The sequence below is a fragment of the Cervus elaphus genome, chromosome 28, assembly GCF_910594005.1.
Source record: "Cervus elaphus chromosome 28, mCerEla1.1, whole genome shotgun sequence".
Taxonomy (NCBI): Eukaryota; Metazoa; Chordata; class Mammalia; order Artiodactyla; family Cervidae; genus Cervus; species Cervus elaphus.
Window position 1 is genome coordinate 62,807,391 of NC_057842.1, and position 21,498 is coordinate 62,828,888.

Sequence of the window (21,498 nt, forward strand, 5' to 3'; positions counted from 1 at the left end):
CAGTTCACCAAATAATAATATCTAGGCTAGGTTACTAGACAGCACACCTCTCCACAATGGAAATCCTTGAAGAACACGACCTTTTATTTGTTTTTAACTGCAACAAATACTAAAAGAGTTAAATGTCTGATGGAAACACATGTAAAGCCAGATATACAAGTTTGTTTAGACTTCCATGAAATCTTTTTTCCTGCTAGCCATTTTTGTTTGCTTTTTGTTTTTGATGTGAACCATTTTTAAAGTCTTTATTGAATTTGTCACAATATTGCTTCTGCTTTATGTTTTGGTTTTTTGACTCCAAGGCATGTGGCATCTTAGTTCCCCAACCAGGAATCAAACTCACACCCCCTGAAGTGGAAGCATAGAGTCTTAACCACTGGACTGCCAGGGAAGTCCTAAAACAGACTTTTAAGCAACAAGGTATATAACTGATATGACTGCATGTTCCAGGGTTGACTGGAGATGAGCTGGCAGTAAGCAGAGCTTTGGGGAGACCACTAGGTTAGATAAGGAAAGCATTTATGTAGTCTAGGACAAAGCAATGACGTTGAAAATTAAGAGAAGGGACAGAATTTGGGAAATACCGCTAAAGTGACTGTGAAAAGAATATTGATAGAGGGTAGGGAGAAAGGGAAGTGGTGAAGTTCAGGTTTTAGCTTAAGACAAGGTACAAGCCACACAGCAGGCATCTGGAGACACTAAGGGAGAGACGGTTTAAGACAAGCTGTGGTTCAGTTGCTAAGTCATGTCTGTCTCTTATTGATCGCACGGGTTGTAGCCCGCCAGGCTCCTCTGTCCATGGGATTTCCCAGGCAAGAACACTGGAGTGGGTTACATTTCCTTCTCCATGTTTCGGTTTTTTAGCTGTGAGGCGTGTGGATCCTAGCTCCCCAACCAGGGACTGAACTCACACCTCCTGCGCTGGAAGGTGACGACTTGACCACCAAACTGCGGGGAAGTGCCACCTCCTAGTCAGTTTTGACCCCTCTCACTGTTACGTCTTCTCCACTAGACTTGGAGACCATTGTAGCCTGAAATGTGCTTTTGAATATTTTGGTTTTCCATCAAAATGCTTACAGCTCAACAGTACCATGCACATAACTGGGGATCCATACATGGTTTTTGAATGAATTTATTTAGTCTTTCAAACTGTGTCTTTTGTAGTGAAACTTCAGATGAACACTTCTAATCAGGAGTTGTTTGGTTCTCCGGAATAATAAGATTGGAAGGTGTTTTCTTTCTTTCTGGCAGAATAAAATCTGCATGTCCCGGCGAGAGCTTTGGAAACGTGTAATTGATGTATTTTTGAAATGCTGCCCTGGTTTCCTGTAACTCTTCCTCCAGGAAGTCTTTCCAGTTCGTCATAATTCCCAGCTGCTTCGCGATGGACAGCAGCTCCCCCTGAGTGCTCGCCAGCTTGCCCGTCACGTTTCCGAGTCTGGCCTGATGTGTTTTCTCTGCTTCTTGAAGCGCTTTCTGAACCTCCTCTTGCTTCTCCCTCTGAGTCATGCAATAGTAGAGACTGATTTCATGCTGTTTCTCCCTCACCAGCTGGTTCACACTCTTCTTCTGATCCTGCACAACCGTGACACCTGTGCTCATAAGCTCCTCCACGGCCTTCCTACCAAAAAGAGTAAGAGCTGAATGTTAGTAGTTAGATGGATCGCCCACTAAAAACCAAAAGATTTTGTCTTTCACCACAGATGGAGAAGACATGACTGCATGGTTTACATGACTCACCAGTCTGAGACAGGCTTGTCAAGATGAGCTTTTGATCAGATGTTAACAATCAAAAAGTACTTTTCAGAACAGGGAAGGAACGCATGGATTTCCTTGCTGTGGGCTAGAGTGAAGCCACCAGTCTACTGACTAATGCTAATTTAGGGAGTCCACCAAGGTCAGAAAATATGAATGCAGAGTTCTAGTAAGATGAAGAAATAAAGTCAGAGCTCCAAACCCCTAGAGAAAATATATATCAACACAGCTACTCACCTTTAGCTAGAGAGCAGGAAACTATCTCACAAAGTGAGTTTAGCCTTAATTTTGATTCTATCTGAGCAATATTCTATGACAGCCAAACTTTTTGGTCTCAAGATCACTTTCACTCTTAAAATGACCAAGAAACCCAAAGAGCCTTTGTTTATATATATAGTTTATATCTATTGACCCTATCAGTTTAAAAATTAAAGTCAGACATTTCATAAGCATTATAAATTCATGTGAAATATTGGATAAATCCATTAAATGTTAAAATAAAAAGCTTACCTTGTATGAAAAATATTTGTTTATAAATCAAAAATCTTTTGATGGGAAAAGTGGCATCATTTTACATTTCTGTAAAATCCTTTATTGTCTGGCTTAATAGGAGAAAAGCTAGATTTTCATTTTGCTTCAATCTGTTGAGGTATCATCACACATCATAAAACCCTGGAAAATGCCACTATATACTCCTGAGATGGAGTGAAAAGACAAATCATGTCTTAATATTATTAAGAAAGTAGCTTTGACCTTAGTGTCCTATTAAAGGATCTGGGACCATACTTTGAGAACCATCGCTGAACAAATTCATAGGCCTCTGATTATAATATATATAAAGTAAATCAACCTTGAATATTCATTGGAAGGACTGATGCTGAAGATGAAGCTCCAATACTTTGGCCACCTGATGTGAAGAACTGACTCGTTGAAAAAGACACTGATGCTGGAAAAGATCAAAGGCAGGAGGAGAAGGGGACGACAGAGGGTGAGATGGTTGGATGGCATCACTGACTCAATGGACATGAGTCTGGGCAAACTCCGGGAGATGGTGAAGGACAGGGAAGCCAGGTGTGCTGCAGTCCATGGGGTCTCAAAGAGTTGGATGCGATTGGGCAACTGAACAAGAACAACAAGAGATCCACAGTGGAATTCTAAACAGTGGGCTTCCTTAGCGGCTCAGCTGGTAAAGAACCCGCCTGCAACGTGGGAGACCTGGGTTTGATCCCTGGGTTGGGAAGATCCCCTGGAGAAGGGAAGGGAGTGGCTACCCATTCCAGTATTCTGGCCTGGAGAATTCCATGGACTGAATAGTCCATGGGGTTGCAACGAGTTGGACACGACTGAGTGACTTTCACATCTACTCCACATGTGAAATGCTCTAAAGAATGCTGGAATCGAGCAAAGTCTCTAAATGAGATCTGGCGTGCTGCAGAGTGGGTTCAGCTGGCTGGAACAAATCTGAACCTTTGACAATTATTTGAAGAATGCCCACCATGTGCCAGGCTCTCTTATAGGCCCTAGGGACACATCAAAGACCAAAATTGGACATTCTAGGTGGATATACTTACATAACAGGCATGGCAGGCCCCTAGTCTCAGTCAACTGGTTCAGTGAAAGATGGCCATTGAAAGTCTGCCACCTGTGAACTTCATGGAGGAAGGGGCCAAAGGTGGACGAAAGTGAAGGAGGGAAGGAGGGAGCAGGAGGCTCAGGGGAGTGTGAGGCGAGACCCAGACGCTCCTTTCGGACGGGCAGAATTCCTGAGATGGAGTGGAGGAAGCAGAGGGAGAGGAGAACCACCCTCCACTGCTTTGGACAACTCACTCAGGAATTACTGTCTTCTCTGACTTTCTCCCCAAATCCTCTATTTTCTTCCTCCTCTAACTCACAATGACTTACAGCCTATGCAGGTAGGGAATACTGAAATAGCCAAGGCCTCAGCCTTCATTCCTATTTATCTGTACTTCCTATAGGATTCTACTTTTGGCTCTCTTCTAAACAGTTCTAACAAGGAAATTTTGCCCATTAATTACATACAAATAGATATGATAACTTAAGCAGTGAAGCAAGAGACAAGTCCTAGACCAGGAGGCCAAACACAGAGGTTTCAGTCTGGGTCCTGCTGTGTCAGCTACATGAGCTTGGGCAGGTCGCTGAGTACCCGGAAACAGAGGTTTGGAAGCTCTGGATCCTGAAAATCACTAGGCTCCTGAGTGCTGACCTGTTAAAACTGGCCAAACCCACCAAATGTTCACTACATATATAAAATGGTTACTTTGGTATTTTTCACATATATATTAATAAGTGTATATGTGATCTGATTTATGTAAAACTTATTTCAAATTATGCACATATATAAGGCTGTTCAGTTCAGTTCAGTCGCTCAGTCATGAATGACTCTTTGTGACCCCCTGGACCACAGCACGCCAGGCCTCCCTGTCCATCACCAACTCCTGGAGTTTATTCAAACTCATCTCCATTGAGTCAGTGATGCCATCCAACCATCCTCTGTTGTCCCCTTCTCCTCCCGCCCTCAATCTTTCCCAGCATCAGGGTCTTTTCAAATGAGTCAGCTCTTTGCATCAGGTGGCCAAAGTATTGGAGTTTCAACTTCAACATCAGTCCTTCCATTGAACACCCAGGACTGATCTCCTTTAGGATGGACTGGTTGGATCTCCTTGCAGTCCAAGGGACTCTCAAGAGTCTTCTCCAACACCACAGTTCAAAAGCATCAATTCTTCAGTGCTCAGCTTTCTTTATAGTCCAACTCTCACATCCATACACGACCACTGGAAAAACCATAGCCTTGACCAGATGGACCTTTGTTGGCAAAGTAATGTCTCTGCTTTTTAATATGCTATCTAGGTTGGTCATAGCCTTTCTTCCAAAGAGTAAGCGTCTTTTAATTTCATGGCTGCAATCACCATCTGCAGTGATTTTGGAGTAAATACATCAAAAGAGCAAGGAAGGATACAGAACTACATTCTTTTAAATGATTGTCTCTGGGAGACAGTGGGCAGGAAGCAGAGAGTCATGACTTAGTAAATTTTGCTCTCTCTGTATTTCTAGAAGCTCAACTTTGTTTATAGCATTATGACTTGTGTAAAAAGAAACAGGCCAAAAGTAACACATCCACAGTAGTGTACCATGTGGGCTAGAGGATGTGAAGACTGACTGTTAAGTGTTTGTGGAAAAACATTTCTTGATTCCTTGCCTCCCCTAAAATTGGAGATATGGAATGAAAAGCACAATTTTTAGGGCAGTAGTTACCGTGCAAGATAGGAGGAGAGGAAGCAAATGTGGTTGAGGAAGAACATGGGACTTTCCAATCCCCTCAAATGGCTGGTAGGCCTTTGAGTATTCATGTTATTTTTCTTTTTTTTGTTTTTTTTTTTTTAATTTTATTTTTAAGTCATATTATTTTTCTTTACATCACACACACACACACACACACACACACTACAATATATTATATACTGTTCCCCATGTTTGATATATTCTGTAGTAAAAATGTAAAAACACAAAAAGTAGGAAGTATCTATGGCATCCACCCCATCCTCTTTTCCCAGTTGACTCAGACAGAGGGTACACTGATTTTCTGACGGGGGTACGCTGATTTTCTGACAGGGGGTACACTGATTTTCCAACAGGGGGTACGCTGATTTCCCAACAGGGGGTACACTGATTTTCTGACAGGGGACATGCTGATTTTCTGACAGGGGGTACGCTGATTTTCTGACAGGGGACACGCTGATTTTCTGACAGGGGACACGCTGATTTTCTAACAGGGACACCCTGATTTTCTGACAGGGACACACTGATTTTCCGACAGGGGGTATGCTGATTTTCCGACAGGGGGTACGCTGATTTTCTGACAGGGGGTACGCTGATTTTCCGACAAGGGACACGCTGATTTTCTGACAGGGGGTACGCTGATTTTCTGACAGGGGGTATGCTGATTTTCCGACAGGGGTATGCTGATTTTCTGACAGGGGGACATGCTGATTTTCTGACAGGGGGTATGCTGATTTTCTGACAGGGGGTACGCTGATTTTCCGACAGGGGACATGCTGATTTTCTGACAGGGGGTACACTGATTGTCCGACAGGGGTAACGCTGATTTTCTGACAGGGGGTACGCTGATTTTCTGACAGGGGACACGCTGATTTTCCGACAGGGGACACGCTGATTTTCCGACAGGGGTACGCTGATTTTCCGACAAGGGACACGCTGATTTTCTGACAGGGGGTACGCTGATTTTCTGACAGGGGGTATGCTGATTTTCTGACAGGGGGACATGCTGATTTTCTGACAGGGGGTATGCTGATTTTCTGACAGGGGGTATGCTGATTTTCTGACAGGGGACACGCTGATTTTCTGACAGGGGGTACGCTGATTTTCCGACAGGGGACATGCTGATTTTCTGACAGGGGGTACGCTGATTGTCCGACAGGGGTAACGCTGATTTTCTGACAGGGGGTACGCTGATTTTCCGACAGGGGTATGCTGATTTTCCGACAGGGGTATGCTGATTTTCCGACAGGGGGACCACTGGTTTGCAGGGTGCTCCCTGGAGTACCTTCTCTGAGCCTGGATCTCTTCCTGGGCCACCAGCCGCTCCTGCTCTCGGGCTTCCTGCACGGCCTGGACCTTCTCGCGGTGGCACTCCATCATGATCCTCTGGATCCTGTGGACCATGCGCTGTTCGGCAGCCAAGTGTTCTCGCTGCAGTTCTTCCTCCAGGTTTTTATGCAGCTGCATCTCGGTCCTAGCTGCCATTTCCTGAAGCAACAGGAAAACCAGGTTTAGATGCTATAGCTTTGATGTTTAAAAATGAATACTAAGAGGTTATTCAGATTGTAATTCATCTGCCTGATGGAATATACACCGATTAAGCCTGATGATTTAAGGGTGTATAAAAATAAGAGGCAGATCCACAGATATAGAGATCAAACGAATAAGTGGCCAGTGGGGAGAGGTAAGGGGGAAGGGGTGATGTAAGGGTGGGAGAAGAGGAGGGTTTTTATGGGGTTGTATGAAATCATGTGTCTGACACTTTTGAAAATTGTAAAGCACCATAGAATTTAAAGAATTTTTCATTCAATACAAAAGGAATTGTTTAGAAAAGTGAAGGAATACATAAAAGTAAAATTTTTAAAAATGGGGGCAGGGTTTGGGAGGGAGGCCCAAGAGGGAGGAGATATATAAATATACACACATACATATATACACACACACACACATATATATACACACACATATATAGTTATGACTGATTTACATTGTTGCATGGCAGAAACCAACACAATATTGTAAAGCAATTATCCTCCAATTAAAAAGAAAAACTGAAATGGTGTATCTACACCACGGAACATTGTTGATACACAGCTACTGAAAAGGAAAGAAAAGGAGTATATGCTATATGGGGAACTTATAATGATGCTAGGTAAAACCAGAAATGTACAGACTATACAGCGTAAGTATGTATAGTGTAGCTGTTGTTTAGATGCTAACTCACATCTGCCTGTTTTGCAACCCCATGGACTGCAGCCCACCAGGCTCCTCTCCCCACGGGATTTCCAGGCAAGAATACTAGAGTGGGTTGCCATTTCCTCCTCCAGGGGAATCTTCCCAACCCAGGGATCAAACCCACGCCTCCTGCATTGACAGGTGGATTCTTTATCACTGAGCCACCAGGGAAGCCCAAGTATATACATAGATAATATTGAAAAGGAATGTGCAAAACAAAAAGTAATTGAGTCATGGTCATTTTTTGATTGTTCAAATCTTCTATAGCATCCTATTATCTTTCTCCATGACTAGAAATACAGACTACAATTCTGCTTTAGGAAGTCAGTCCTGGAAAGTGGCAGAAATAATGACAGCAGAGTCTCTTGGGTAGCAGGTGACCTGAGCAGGCAGCCCACAGGCCGGCAGTCTCAGGAAGCTGCCTGCACGCCCTCACTGTCCTTCTGGGGTATTCCAGCTCGTTCACCTCGAGGGGCCCGTTCTCCGTCATGAAGGAGACAGGAACAAGGTTCCACCACTTGTTCCTGCAGAAGGACCTATGGAGCCTTCAGCTAGGTAAGGAGAGGAGACACTTGTCAAACCAGGACTAGGGACTTTCCCGGCAATCCAGTGGTTAAGACTCCATGCTTCCAATGAAGGAGGCGCGATGCAATCCTTGGTCTAGGAATAAGATCCCACATGCTGTGCAGCATGGCCAAAGATAAAAAAACAAGACAGGACTTGAGGGAAACAGGCTCTCAAGGGAAACCCTGTATCCCTGGAAATGCCCAATGAAGGCATGGTATGCCAGGCACAGTGCTGAGCCCACTGCTCCAAGCAGGAGGAGGCTGGAATCCCATCCTCGGGACTCACTGCCTACTGGAGGAGACCCAAACACCATCCTGCAATCACTGTTCTAAAAGAAATACATGCCAGAAAGGAGGGGCAGTTAATTCTCTCCAGTTGTTTCAAAACTTTCATTTAAAGGGAAACGTGTATCTGTATTTTAGGGATAAGAGAGATCATACAGAAACTAGGCTGTTCAACATTCTGTAATAACCTAAACAGGAAAAGAATTTGAAAGACAATAGATCCATGTGTCAATATGTGTATAAGTGAATCAGTATGCAGTACACCTGAAAATGATACAACACTGCTAATCAATGATGCTCCAACATAAAATAAAAAATGCTTTAAAATGCAAAAACAGAACAAACAAAAAAGAAATTGAGTTACTTCACAGAGTGAGTCATTGGAAGAACTAGGACCAGAAAGCAGGATTCTCACACACCAGTCTCTCACTTCATTGCTGGCTGTGACGCTGGGGTCTTTCCAGAGATGCATGGGTTTGCTCTCATCCCAGAAGCTCTGTCCAGTCTTATCAGACAGTACAGTAAGTCTCCTCCCTCCCTTGGAGCCCCTCCCCACCTCCCAGAGACAATTTCTGAGCAGAGGATGGAAGGTTCTGCTATGGGTAATAAGTCTAAGTCTCCACCTTGTAGTCAGAGGCTGCTGTTGAACATCTTAGGGGATATTTTAACTGCTTAGGTATCATTTCTGGGTTTTCAAGTACATTTTCAGCAACTGAGACTGCCGAGTGGTTGAGCCTTGTAAAGATGATATATTACCGTAAGACATTTCTATTTGAATCATAGAACTTAAAAAGGGTACCTCAGCCCTTTATTTTGACTGGGTTCTGAATTTAATTCAGAGAATGAAATCCCGTTCCTCTTTTATGTAATGATTTAGTGAAACCGAAATCATTTTACTGTATCACATAGCATGTCCAATAGCTATTTAAAGCTACAGAAAATAATTCAATGACTGACTGGCAGTGTTCCTATTCAACAGAAAGCCTTACAGCCAAATTACTTTTATTGAAGTGCATTTTGAGCGAATGGGCCTCTATTGTGAGATAAGAGCCTCGCCAGCACCATCCTGACTGTGCAGACGTGTGACAGACCTTCCTTCACACCACCGTGTCTCCCTCAGGAGAAGTTTCTCTCACGTATCACAGGCAGGAAGATCTTGGGCCTTGATCAGTCTTTAGCTGGGGGACATGGTGATTTGCAGCACTGTCCCCTTTGAACTGTCAGAAAGCTCAAAGGCCCAGCTGTGGTAACAGCACAGGACCTCACGGCTACTGACATTTCTGAGTCTTGGATTCACACCTGACTTCATATTTCCTCTCCTCATTTCCCCTTAGCTTCCATTTTATTATTTACTTTTTAATATTATTGTATTTGAATAAGAAAATATTAGCACTTTTTCAGAACCCTATCTGTCCATTGGACAAGACCTGGAAATTTGGTTTCACAGTAATTCACCTAAACCTTCTCCCACATACTTAGCATCACAGAAGCAGTACCTGGTGAGCTCTATGTATCAGAATGTAGGGCTGTTTGGGGCCAGAAATTGGTTTTCTGCTCTCTGTACTGGTAATCTCAAACTTTCTTACACATGAGAAGCACATGGTTAAAAACAGTCAGTGACTCTGTGGGACAGGTGGGACCAGGAACCTGTAGGAAGGGAGACTCTAGGGAGGTGGTTCAGAGGCACCCCCTGAGAAGCAATAACGAGGTCCATGTCTGGGGACCCTACAGCTGAAACAACCCTATGTACTCCACTTAGACAAATCTTCATTATATGAAAAAAAAAGTCACTAAAACTTCTATAGAATAATCTGGAAAGGCCAACATCCCTCTAACTATTCCCCTTACATTTTCTTAGGACTTCAGTTTTAACACTAAGTGGATTAACTCAACCCAAAGACTGCATGTGCATGTGTCCATGGCCAGTCATGGCCAAGTCTCTGTGACCCTGTGGACTGTAGTCTGCCAGGCTCCTCTGTCCATGGAATTGTCCAGGCAAGAATACTGGAGAGGGTTGCCATTTCCTGCTCCAGGGGATCTTCCTGACCCAGGGATCGAACCTGCATCTCCTGTGTCCCCTGCATCAGCAGGCAGATCCTTTACTACTGAGCCACCAAAGAGTAAGTGGGGTACCACCAAATGACTTAAAGCGAGACTGGGATGTGAGCTCCTGGAAACAGGCATCACATCTACGTTACCTTGTGTTGTCACAACCTACTGCCAGCAGTCAGGTTTAAAACGTCCTCTGCTTGTAGCAGAGAGCAGGGACACACGGCCCCCACACCCGTGGGAACGGCTGCCCCTTGGAATTGTTGGTTGGGCGAGTCCAGGGTGGGCTTGGGGATGGTGATTTATTAACTGATAGAGAAGTATGTCACTGTTCAAGATCCAGTGTGGCCGCTCCCTCCCTGCTGGGCGAGCAGCAGGCCTCTCCAGACACGCGATAAACGCTCCTCGCGTTCTGAACTGAAATCAAGGATGGGCAGTGGTCCACTGCAGCCAGCCCCTCAGGGATCGTGGCCCCTGGAGTCAGGTAGGGAGGGCCCACCACGCTTCAGGAGCCCTGGGATGGAGCTCTCTTTCTTCCTAGCAAGTTTTCTGAGGGCAAGGATGGTCTATTTAATCTCCCTAGTGCAGAGCTGATCAATGACAGGTGTGCATGGCGTTAACAATGGACAAGTGGGCCTGTGGTCCCTGAACCGTTTATGAGTTATGTTCTTGACTTCTGTTGCTCTCCCTCCAGCCTCTGCCCAGGAATCATGAGCGTGCACTGTGTCCTGTCCTCCCACGAGCCACGTGTGCAAGGACTTCTGTGTGCCTTTCCTTTGAGCAGCTTTGGACTGAACTGTGTGGGGAACCTGGGGCTCTGCCTTGATAGTTCACTAACCACCCCAAGTCATGCAGTCGTGTAATGGTACCAGGGGCAGCCTGCAAAGAGTTTCCCTGGTTGTGGGACTTCTGATCCTGCAGCAAATACCTGAGAAACAGCTCAAGGGTCTCTCTTATCACTGTAGTAAATGCAAATTTAGGGAAAAGGATGCAATCAGAGAGCCTGCTTCCTCTGTCCAGCCTGCTTCTGCTTACAAAGTCACGCCACCACACTGGCCCCAGGATAAGGGTGGTAGTGAGTCAGATGTGCCCTTGTGGAGACTGCAGGAGTGTGGCGACCAGACATTCAACAAGTAATCAACCCTCCCATCTATGTACCTACACCAGTGCTGGGTGACAAGGGCAGGGTATGGGTGTCAGCACAGCTGGCTGGGGAAGGCTTCCCTTGACCGGCGATGCTGGGTGTCTGACGAAGTGCAGGAAGAACATTCTGACAAGGCCTCCCAGTGAGAACAGGTTTGAGGATCCAGAGAAAGGCAGTAAGGGGAGGAGAGCCGGGACAAGAGACGCGCAGAGCGACAGGCAGGGGGCCTCCTGCACATCTCACCCGTAAAGGTGTGGGCTCGTCTACGGCCACTCGTTACGGTTCATTATGTCAAGGGGATTCTCCTGCACCCAATCATCGCTGCTGCCAGAGAGTCCAGGATTTCTTCTGTAAAAATCCTGGGCCTCCCAACCAAGCTCCATAAAACACGCATCTAGACTTTATGTATGATTGCCTTTCTCCCATTCCCTTGCCAGAGCTTTTTACACACTTAAGTACTTCTTAAAAGACAACAAACAGGCCGCTATAGAAACTGGAAACCTCAGGAGACAAGCGGCCACAGAAGGGGAGAAGGAGGGGGGCTGAGTCGGGAGCAGCGATGGCGTAATACACCACCACGCGGGAAACAGACATCGGTGTGACACGGCCGCGCAGCTCAGGAAAGCCAGCTGGGTGCTCTGTGATGACCTAGAGGGGTGGGATGGGGGATGGACGGGAGGGAGACTCGAGAAGGAGGGGGTATATGTATACTTATAGATGATTCACGCTGTTGTACGGCAGGAACTAACACAAAACTGGAAAGCAATTATACCCGAATAATAATTTTTTTAAAAACCTTTAACTCTTTCTCATGTTCCTCTTTCAGAAACTGGATTTGCATTTTGTACATGTCATTTGCTTCTTCGAGGGCTTTCTTCACTGCTTGTCTTTGGCGTTTATCGGCCTTTGAAAGAGAGTTCATTTATTTGTTAATATACATCAGGTTTTCATGTTTAATGAAAATTAGCCCCCACCATGGGCCCCCACTCACTGGCTTTGTCCCCATCTCAGACCTCCCAGAGCACACTGCTGTCTCAGGCAGAGATGTCCCTAACACAGCCCTGGCCCCTGGCTAACATTACTGTTTCAGGAGCTGCCCAGGAGAGCTTTACTGCACGCTGCTGGGTGGTCTTTTTTCTTTGGCACTCTATTTCTTGTTGACTAACTATCAAAGTAATGTAGGCTCATCCAAGAAATTATGGAAAATACAGAGAAGTAGAAAAATGCACAAAGTCAGAAATTTGCTGAGAAGGGAGGCTGAGTACCACCCTAGATCCCCTGCATCAGCTCAGTTCAGTTCAGTTGCTCAGTCGTGTCCGACTCTGCAATCCCATGGACTGCAGCATGCTCCTCCCTGTCCATCACCAACTACTGGAGTCTACTCAAACTCATGTCCATTGAGTCGGTGACGCCATCCAACCATCTCATCCTCTGTCGTCCCCTTCTCCCCCCGCCTTCAATCTTTCCCAGCATCAGGGTCTTTTCAAATGAGTCGGTTCTTTGCATCAGGTGGCCAAAGTATTGGGAGTTTCAGCTTCAGCATCAGTCCTTCCAATGAACACCCAGGACTGATCTCCTTTAGGATGGACTGGTTGGATCTCCTTGCAGTCCAAGGGACTCTCAAGAGTCTTCTCCAACACCACAGTTCAAAAGCATCAATTTTTCGGCACTCAGCTTTCTTTATAGTCCAACTCTCACATCCATACATGACTACTGGAAAAACCACAGCTTTGACTAGACTGACTTTGTTGGCAAAGTAATGTCTCTGCTTTTTAATATGCTGTCTAGGTTGGTCATAGCTTTTCTTCCAAGGAGTAAGTGTCTTTTAATTTCATGGCTGCAATCACCATCTGCAGTGATTCTGGAGCCCCCCAAAATAAAGTCTGTCACTGTTTCCACTGTTTCCCCATCTATTTGCCATGAAGTGATGGGACCAGATGCCATGATCTTCATTTTCTGAATGTTGAGTTTTAAGCCAACTTTTTCACTCTCCTGTTTCACTTTCAGCAAGAGGCTCTTTAGTTCTTCTTCACTTTCTGCCATAAGGGTGGTGTCATCTGCATATCTGAGGTTACTGATATTTCTACCAACAATCTTGATTTCGGCTTGTGCTTCTTCCAACCCAGCATTTCTCATGATGTACTCTGCATATAAGTTAAATAAGCAGGGTGACCTCTGCATCAGGGTCTCCAGAAAGATGTTTCATTATTTTATTTGAAAAGAATGCCCAAAACATTAGATAAACTTAAACTGTACATTATTCACAAAAGTATTCCCTTGTATTAGGGAATATAATTAATGGCTCACAGTCAATTTAAATTGTATTATTATTGATAAGGATAAATTACTACTAAGACTTTTATATCTATTACCCTTCACACTGAAGCATTTTGTACTTTTGGAGAATGTTCATACAAAGCTTTTGCTGGAAGTAATACTGGACAGTTCCAATACTCTTTGCTATGATGTCTATATTATAGAGAAACTGAGAAATAACTTCTAAGAAGTGTGGCTTATCCTCCTCTCAAGGAGTGTTAATTCTCTTTAGGGAAGTCACATATAGCCTTTTCTTTCTTACTGGAAGAAATGGGAGTTGGAGGATGGAAGTTTTGCTTTATTGAAGAGTCTGGGATCTGACTGTGAGCTCCAAGGCACTGAAATTGCTCCCATGGCCCTTGGCAGTCACGTGGACAAGGTGTCAAGGACTTTGGAGCAAAGAGGAGCTGGGAGAGAGTTGAAAAAGAGACTCAGCTATGATGCAGTATTTGGGAAAAAAGCCACTTGGGGTATTACACGTGGCACAAATGGATGGTCTACATATTAAAGACTAAGCAATAATAATTATCAACAAGAATGTCTTTTTTTGAAGTTTTAATTCAATGAGAATAAAGGGAACCCGAGTCATCCACACGCAGGGGCAATTTAAAAGGATGGACGCTCCTGATGATTTCTCCTTCTTACTCAGCATCTATGTGTGCCAGGCACGTCATTTCATTGAACTTTCTCAACAATTCTAGAGAGTATTATTATTCCTCTTTCACACTGGAAGATCCCAAGACTACAGAGCTGAAGAACCTGCCCCACAGGTGACCGGCATTCAAAGTCAGCCCTGCCTGACTCGACTCTTTCATAGAAATCCCCAAAGAGGAAGAAGTGCCAAGAGGCATGCGGCTGATTTCCGGTTTCCCTTACCTGAGCCCATATGTCGGCTTCTACCTGTGCAATTCGTTCTTTGAGGGCAGCCTCTTGAAACTGCTCTTCCTTATTCAGAATCTCTTTCCCAATATCTGTGGAGTGGAAGAGGGAAAAAAATCACATATATCCACAGACTGTATCTTGGCTTTCTTTTTCATCGCTATCAAGTTATTTACTAGAGTTATCTAAGAAAGAGATCCTTTGGGGGAATTTCAATCTCTAAAGACACAGTGAAAGAGGTAAGTTACTCTCCCAACTGGCTGGGAAGCAGCTCACAGCACAGTGAGACCTGCATGGACTCAGCCCCTCTCGCAGCCCACACTCTAGCTGCTGCTCGGCCACTCAAGTCTGGTTCTTTGCTGCCCCACGGACTGCAGCTCCCAGAGATGCTCAAACCCATGCCCACCGAGTCGGTGACGCCATCCAGCCAGCTCGTCGTCTGTCGTCCCCTTCTCCTCCCACCCTCAGTCTTTCCCAGCATCAGGGTCTTTTCCAATGAGTCAGCTCTTCGAATCAGGTGGCCAAAGTATAGGAACTTCAGCATCAGTCCTTCCAATGATTAGTCAGGATTGATTTCCCTTAGGATGGACTGGCTGGATCTCCTTGCCGTCCAAGGGACTCTCAAGAGTCTTCTCCAGCACCACAGTTCAAAAGCATCAGTTTTTCAGTGCTCAGCCTTCTTTATGGTCCAACTCTCCCATCCATACATGACCACTGGAAAAACCATAGCTTTGACTAGATGGAACTCTGTTGGCAAAGTAATGTCTCTGCTTTTTAATACGCTGTCCAGGTTTGCCATAGCTTTCTTTCCAAGCAGCAAACGTCTTTTAATTTCATGGCTGCAGTCCCCATCTGCAGTGATTTTGGTGCCCAAGAAAATAAAGTCTGTCACTTTATTTTAGATGACGAAACAGGGACAGACTTTATTTTCTCCTTCTGGTAACAGGACCCATTTTCCTCAAGAACTTCCTCCCTCACCTGTTCTGGGACTGCCAATCACAGCAGCCAACCGGCTTGGCCCATCACATGCTCCCCTACCTTCCAGGCCCCGTTAACTGGAGCACAGACTCAAGCCTGGCCAGACACACTCTTTTCCTTATTTTGTATAAGGCCGTAAGGAGAACAGAGCTCTTTTCCTCTACGGTTTCTAAGCTGGAGAGACTAGGACAGTTAGAGCAGTTTGGAACCACTCCCACCCCTTTCTCAGTTGCTGGAGGAAGCTTGGCTGCAGCAGTAAATCAACGAAGCCAATGCATGAAAACAGCAAGTGTGGACGAACTGAGAGCCCTGGGCCCAGCCCCCTCCTGGTACCACTGTTCCAAGGGTCAAGGAATCCTCTTTGGTGAATAGTCTAGTCTGAGCTGCATTTCTGTCACTGTAACTGAAGTACATATGAGTTGGCATTAAGAGTCTTTGCTACTAGATTGTCAGTGAGTCTACAAGTATAAAGCAGTGAATGCGATGAGGAGGATGGACATATACTACACAGGCCCAACACTGTGTAGAGATAATTACGAAAGATTTAGAAAGAAATAGGACTAAGCACGGACTGGCAAAGTTCTGCACTTCATAAAAATGTGATACAAGTATGGGCTGCTATTATCCCTTTTTATACTTAAGTTCCAGGACTTTGTATTAGTTGTTCTCCACCCTAACTGTACAACAGCATCCCTGCATAGCTTTTCTAAGATGCTGAAAAGAGGAACACACTATTAACATGGAGAATAACTTGGATCTTAAGGGCATGCTGAGTGAAAAAAGCTGATTTCAAAGAGTTACATACTGTATGATTATATATATACACACACACACACAGGATATATATAGAGAATATAGTGTATCATATATATATGTTTTATATATAAAACATTGTCAAAGCACTTTAACTATAGTGGCTGAGGACAGATTAGTGGCTGCCAGGGATTTAAGTTACGAGGTATTAAGAGGTAACAAGAGGGAGTTTCTCTGTGGTGAAGAAATATTTCTGTGTTATGACTGTAGTGATGGTTACATGAATCTACATGTGATAAATTTAATAAAACTACACACCAGGGAAAAAAGAACAAATAAGGTCTGCACCTAACTTACCAGTATCGCTCCAACACCGATTTCCTGGTTTTGACAATGTACCAGTGTTAAGTAAGGCATCAATGAGGGAACCTGGGTGGGAACTCTGTTCTATTTTTAAAATGTGTCAGTCTTCAACTATTTCCAAATAAAAACCTATGAAATATGTAAAAAATGTTGAAAAAGTTTTTTAAAAGGCCACATGCTGAGGGCCAGTTCTGAAGGCTCTAATTTCGTGGGTTTCTGTTGGATGACTATTGTAATAGGGAAGAACAAACCTGACTCCATATTAGATGTTTTCGTTTACTTTAACCTTGTATTCAATTGCTTTTGATTAGAGTGAAGAATGTTGCCTATAGCCTGAAATATACAGGGTAGCCTGCTCTCAAGGTTCTGACCTTTAAAGGTATAACACTTTTCCATTCACGTAGAGCCAAAAAGTTGCAGAACAGAGAATAAGATTTGTCTTGCTGGAGGTTTATAGGAACATCGTGAACTGACCCATAATGGACAACTATAAGAACAAAGAATTCCTGCACCAGGAAGTTTGCAACAACCAACCCACCCCTCCTCCCCTTTTAATATAAAAAATGCCTGCATTCTGAAAGGGGTAAGAAGGTTCTTTGGTACATTAATCTGCCATCTCTGTTTGCTGGCTTTCTGAATAAAGTCGTTCTTCTCTGCCCAACAACTCATCTCCTGATCTATTGGCCTGTCATGCGGTGAGTAGAATGAATTTGGACTTCGTAACACTATTAAATCCAGTGAAGTTTGTGTTTGGATTTGAAAGTTCTGTAGAACGCTTCCAATGTTGAGAACTACCCTCTGCAATACTTATTAGCATTTATACATGTTTTAATTTATCCACTTAATGTTTGGATTCAGATATACTAGGAAGCATAAGGAATCAACCAAAAAAGCATATCTAAAAATGGATATCCACTGTTCTGGGTGTAAAAAGCAAAATCATTATAGAGATTATAATTAATAAGTCACACTAAACAGTTACTAAAAGTTAAAATTAGTGATAAGTTTCGGGATTGATATTTTTAGAGGATCCCAATTTGATCTCCCTCTCATTTTAGTTTTTTTCAAAACACCCTCCATTCTATGGCTTCTTACAGTTTCAAAGATCAGGAGTAAAATTTAATCACCACTAGTTTAACACGTTAAAGGAAGACAGGATTTGAGAAGTATTTTGAGAATACTTAGGAAAAAACTTCTAAGGCTTAAAGTCAGACTGAAAACCTGAGAGGAATGAGGAGAAAAGGAAACCTGTAATTAAAATTTGATTTGCTTATTAGAAGTGCATATATAGGGGAAAGAGATAAGTTAGGAATTTGGGGGTAACAGATAATACTACTATATATAAAACAGATAAAGAATTACTGTATGGCACAGGGAACTATATTCAATATCTTATAATAACCTATAATGGATAATAATCTGAAAGAGAACATACATATATAATTCAACATAAAATATATTGAATATAATACATATTTATATATATATATATAACTGAATCACTTTCCTGTACACTTGAAATATCATAAATCAGCTACACTTAAAATGTTTTTAAATACAAAAGGAGGACTTAAAAGGTAAAAGAAGTATACACACAGTACACATTCTCATGATATTTATAAGCTATTCTATGTCACCAGTACTAACAAAGAACACAGTTTCTTTCATCTGTTTATTAAGGTGTTACTTAGAGATATTTCTCTCCTATGCGTATGGAAAGTGCCCAAGTGTGGGTGAGGGCAAAAAGAACTCCAAGTTACTATTATGTGCCAGGCTTTAGAAGAGCGAGGAACATTTCATTAAAGCCTCAGAAGAAACCTGCAAGAAAAGTATTGTGTTAACATCCCTGTTTACATATAAGGACACAGGCTGAGAGGCTAAGTATCCTGCCAAGGCACACAGCTGGAAAGTGGAGAAGCAGGATTTCAACCCATCCTCTTCTCACGCCGAACAGACACAGGTGAAGGACAAGGAGCTTTGCTAAGAGAGCTGATCAAAGTCCACACAACAAGAACGACGTACAATGCTATGAAGCATGAGGACAAAGAAAAACAGCAAAGTCACTTACCCAGTATATCTTTGTGAGTGTAAAAGCGTGTCTTAAATGGCTTGTATTCATGGATCCGTTTAAAGGTTTCCCCAAAAGGAGCTGGTGGAATTATTTTATTACAAACAGCACAGCAAACAAAGTTTGTATAATTCGGATTCCTGATCATAATTAAAGATGTCTTTTACTATGTACAGTTTAAAAACTCTCAGGATTAGAAAAGGTAGTTTTAAGAAAAGTTCAAGTTTGAGAAAGCAGAAGAGATTCAAGGTTTGAAGACAATGCTAGAGGCTTGTCAGGATTAAATGATTCACCATGATTAGGTAGTGGTTATATGCCTAGGGGGTAAAGAATGGTACTGAAAGCCTCTGCCCATAGAAGGTCTGGGCACTGGATTTGGGAAGATTTAAGCAGCTACTCCCTGCTAGAGTCTAGATTAAATTGTCAACATACTTAGCAACTGTTGCTAGGTAAGACAAGCTTTGCTCATAAAAGCAACTAGAAATAATGACAGAAGGCAGCATGGTACAACTCTTCATTTCCCAGATACTTTCTGTATGTTTCCTTCTGCTGCTCTAACAAATGACTACATACTTGGTGGCTTAAAACCACACAAATTCATTCCCTTGCAGTTCTGGAGGTCAGAAGTCCACAACGGTGTCGGCAGCACTGGTTCCTCTGGAGGCTTCAGGGAGAATCGGTTTCCTTGCCTTTTCCAGCTTCCAGAGGCCGTTCACATTCCTTGGCCCGTGGGCTTGCATCAATATAGCCTCTTATCCTCCTGTTTGCAGGGTGACATTGCTTCTTCCTCTCATCACCTGCCTCCCTCTTATAAGGACTTTTGTGATTATATCAGGCTCACCCAAATAATAAAGGGTCATTTCCCTATTTCAAATCCGGAACTTAATCATATCTGTCCAGTTCCTTCTGCCATGGTTTTTTGTTTCTTTTTCCGCCAGTCATGTCTGACTCTTTGTGACCCCCCATGGACTGCAGCACGTCAGGCTACCCTGTACTTCACTCTCTCTCTCATGTTCATTGAGTCGATGATACCATCCAACCATCTCATCTTCTGTCACCCCCTTCTCCTCCTGACCTCAATCTTTCCCAGCATCAGGGTCTTTTCCAATGAGTTTCTTCCAAGGAGCAAGTGTCTTTTAACTTCACAGCTGCAGTCCCCATCTGCAGTGATTTTGAAACCCAAGAAAATAAAGCCTGTCACTGTTTCCATTGTTTCCCCACCTATTTGCCATGAAGTGATGGGACTTCATGGATGCCACGATCTTAGTTTTTTGAATGTTGAGTTTTAAACCAGCTTTTTCACTCTCCTTTCACCTTCACCAAGAAGCTCTTTAGTTCTTCTTCACTTTCTGCCATTAGGGTGGTGTCATCTGCATATGTGAGGTTATTGGTATAACCTTGACCTTTCTGTCATATAATGGAACATATTTACAGGTTCTGGGATTAGGATCCAAAAATCTCTAGGGTGGTGTGGGAAAAGAGGTGTATTATTCAGTCTACCATACATTCTGTTAAATGGTTTATTTAAAGAATTGATTTTTTAGGCCAGAACAAAAAAAAAAAGAGTTTAATTTTTTTTAGGTTATCTATAATGCTTTTGTGCCAGGGCAATAAAACTGGGAAAATCACACAGTACCTTAAAGGAAAAATTACTTTCAGTAAGCAAGCACTCAAGATTACTAAGCTTGGCTTTTAAAATCATAGTTAATTCATTTGTTGTCCTTGTTTTAAAATGGAAAGAACTGCATCCCAAGAATCCCCACCATGCTTAGAAAACTGGGACCGATTGGTTGCCTTACAGAAGATAAGGCTATTAAATAATAAATAACTTCACTGTTCACACTGGGAAATTCTTATCAACTAAACTGCTTGGTCTTCTGGGCAAATGGCTCTTCTATCAGAAAAGATTACTTCCCTGGGCTAAGAGGTTGCTTGCAGCTTACCGGTAGTTCATTTATCAATACTTGCTTCAAGACAATCTATTATGTTACAGTTTGCCCGATCTCAACCAGATTCCTGCATTGGAAAATATTCCTCCTACCACTTGAACTCAGACTCCAACATGCCATAAACATCTTGCCCTGAGCATCCCCTCCTTAGATCACTGACTTTGTCTCATTTTCCTTTAGAGAAGGAATGAAGGTATCTTGCCCTGAGCATCCCCTCCTTAGACCACTGACTTTGTCTCATTTTCCTTTAGAGAAGGAATGAAGGTATCTTGCCCTGAGCATCCCCTCCTTAGACCACTGACTTTGTCTCATTTTCCTTTAGAGAAGGAATGAAATCATCCACAGCCAAGCAGTCTCTGACACTGCACACAGAAGACAGTGCTACGGAACTTGTGGCAGACCTTTGAACAGTATCACAGTTAGGTTGAAAGTGAAAGTGAAGTCGCTCAGTCCTGTCCCAACTCTTCGCGACACCATGGACTGCACCCTACCAGCCTCCTCTGTCCATGGAATTTTCCAGGCAAGAATACTGGAGTGGGTTGCCATTTCCTTCTCCAGGGGATCTTCCAGACCCACCGATCAACCCGGGTCTCCCACATTGCAGGCAGACGCTCTTACCGTCTGAGCCCCCAGGGAAGCAGTCAGGTCACTCGTTTCTAAGTCAGCGGAATCCTCCCCTTGCACTACTCTTCGCAGCTGGGCACCCTGTGGAATCTACTGCGGCCCCGGCTCACTCACACACGGTCACGGGGTCCAAGGCTGCCGGCTGCCCAGCCCTGCAGCCCTTCTTTGCTGCAGTAATCTCCTGATAGCTCACTAATACCTCCCCCACCAAACAGTAACTGCTTTTGTTGGATATTA

The 21,498-nt window shown here is 43.6% G+C and overlaps 1 protein-coding gene across 2 annotated transcripts; it reads right to left on the reverse strand.

Moving 5' to 3' along the window:
- Window positions 1-1,116: 1,116 nt before the first annotated feature.
- On the reverse strand, window positions 1,117-19,665 carry C28H6orf163 (chromosome 28 C6orf163 homolog). Of its 2 annotated transcripts, XM_043890480.1 has the most exons (5): window positions 18,689-19,665; window positions 14,524-14,618; window positions 12,128-12,235; window positions 6,338-6,540; window positions 1,117-1,621 (listed from the first exon to the last, which is right to left on the reverse strand). In XM_043890480.1, exons 1-5 carry the CDS (start codon window positions 18,834-18,836, stop codon window positions 1,186-1,188), a joined length of 990 nt encoding a protein of 329 aa, XP_043746415.1. In that variant the 5' UTR covers window positions 18,837-19,665; the 3' UTR covers window positions 1,117-1,185. The 2 variants fall into 2 exon arrangements, with proteins under 2 accessions (XP_043746415.1, XP_043746416.1); XM_043890481.1 differs by lacking the exon at window positions 12,128-12,235.
- Between the last annotated feature and the right edge of the window lie 1,833 nt (window positions 19,666-21,498).

Excerpts from the sequence above, each read along its gene's own strand:
- C28H6orf163 (XM_043890480.1), bottom strand. The coding sequence starts at position 18,836 with ATGATCAGGAATCCGAATTATACAAACTTTGTTTGCTGTGCTGTTTGT. Across the intron at positions 6,541-12,127 it reads AACATGAGAAAGAGTTAAAG|GAAATGGCAGCTAGGACCGA; the intron begins GTTTTTAAAAAA and ends CTGTTGCTTCAG. Across the intron at positions 1,622-6,337 it reads GAGATCCAGGCTCAGAGAAG|GAAGGCCGTGGAGGAGCTTA; the intron begins GTACTCCAGGGA and ends TCTTTTTGGTAG.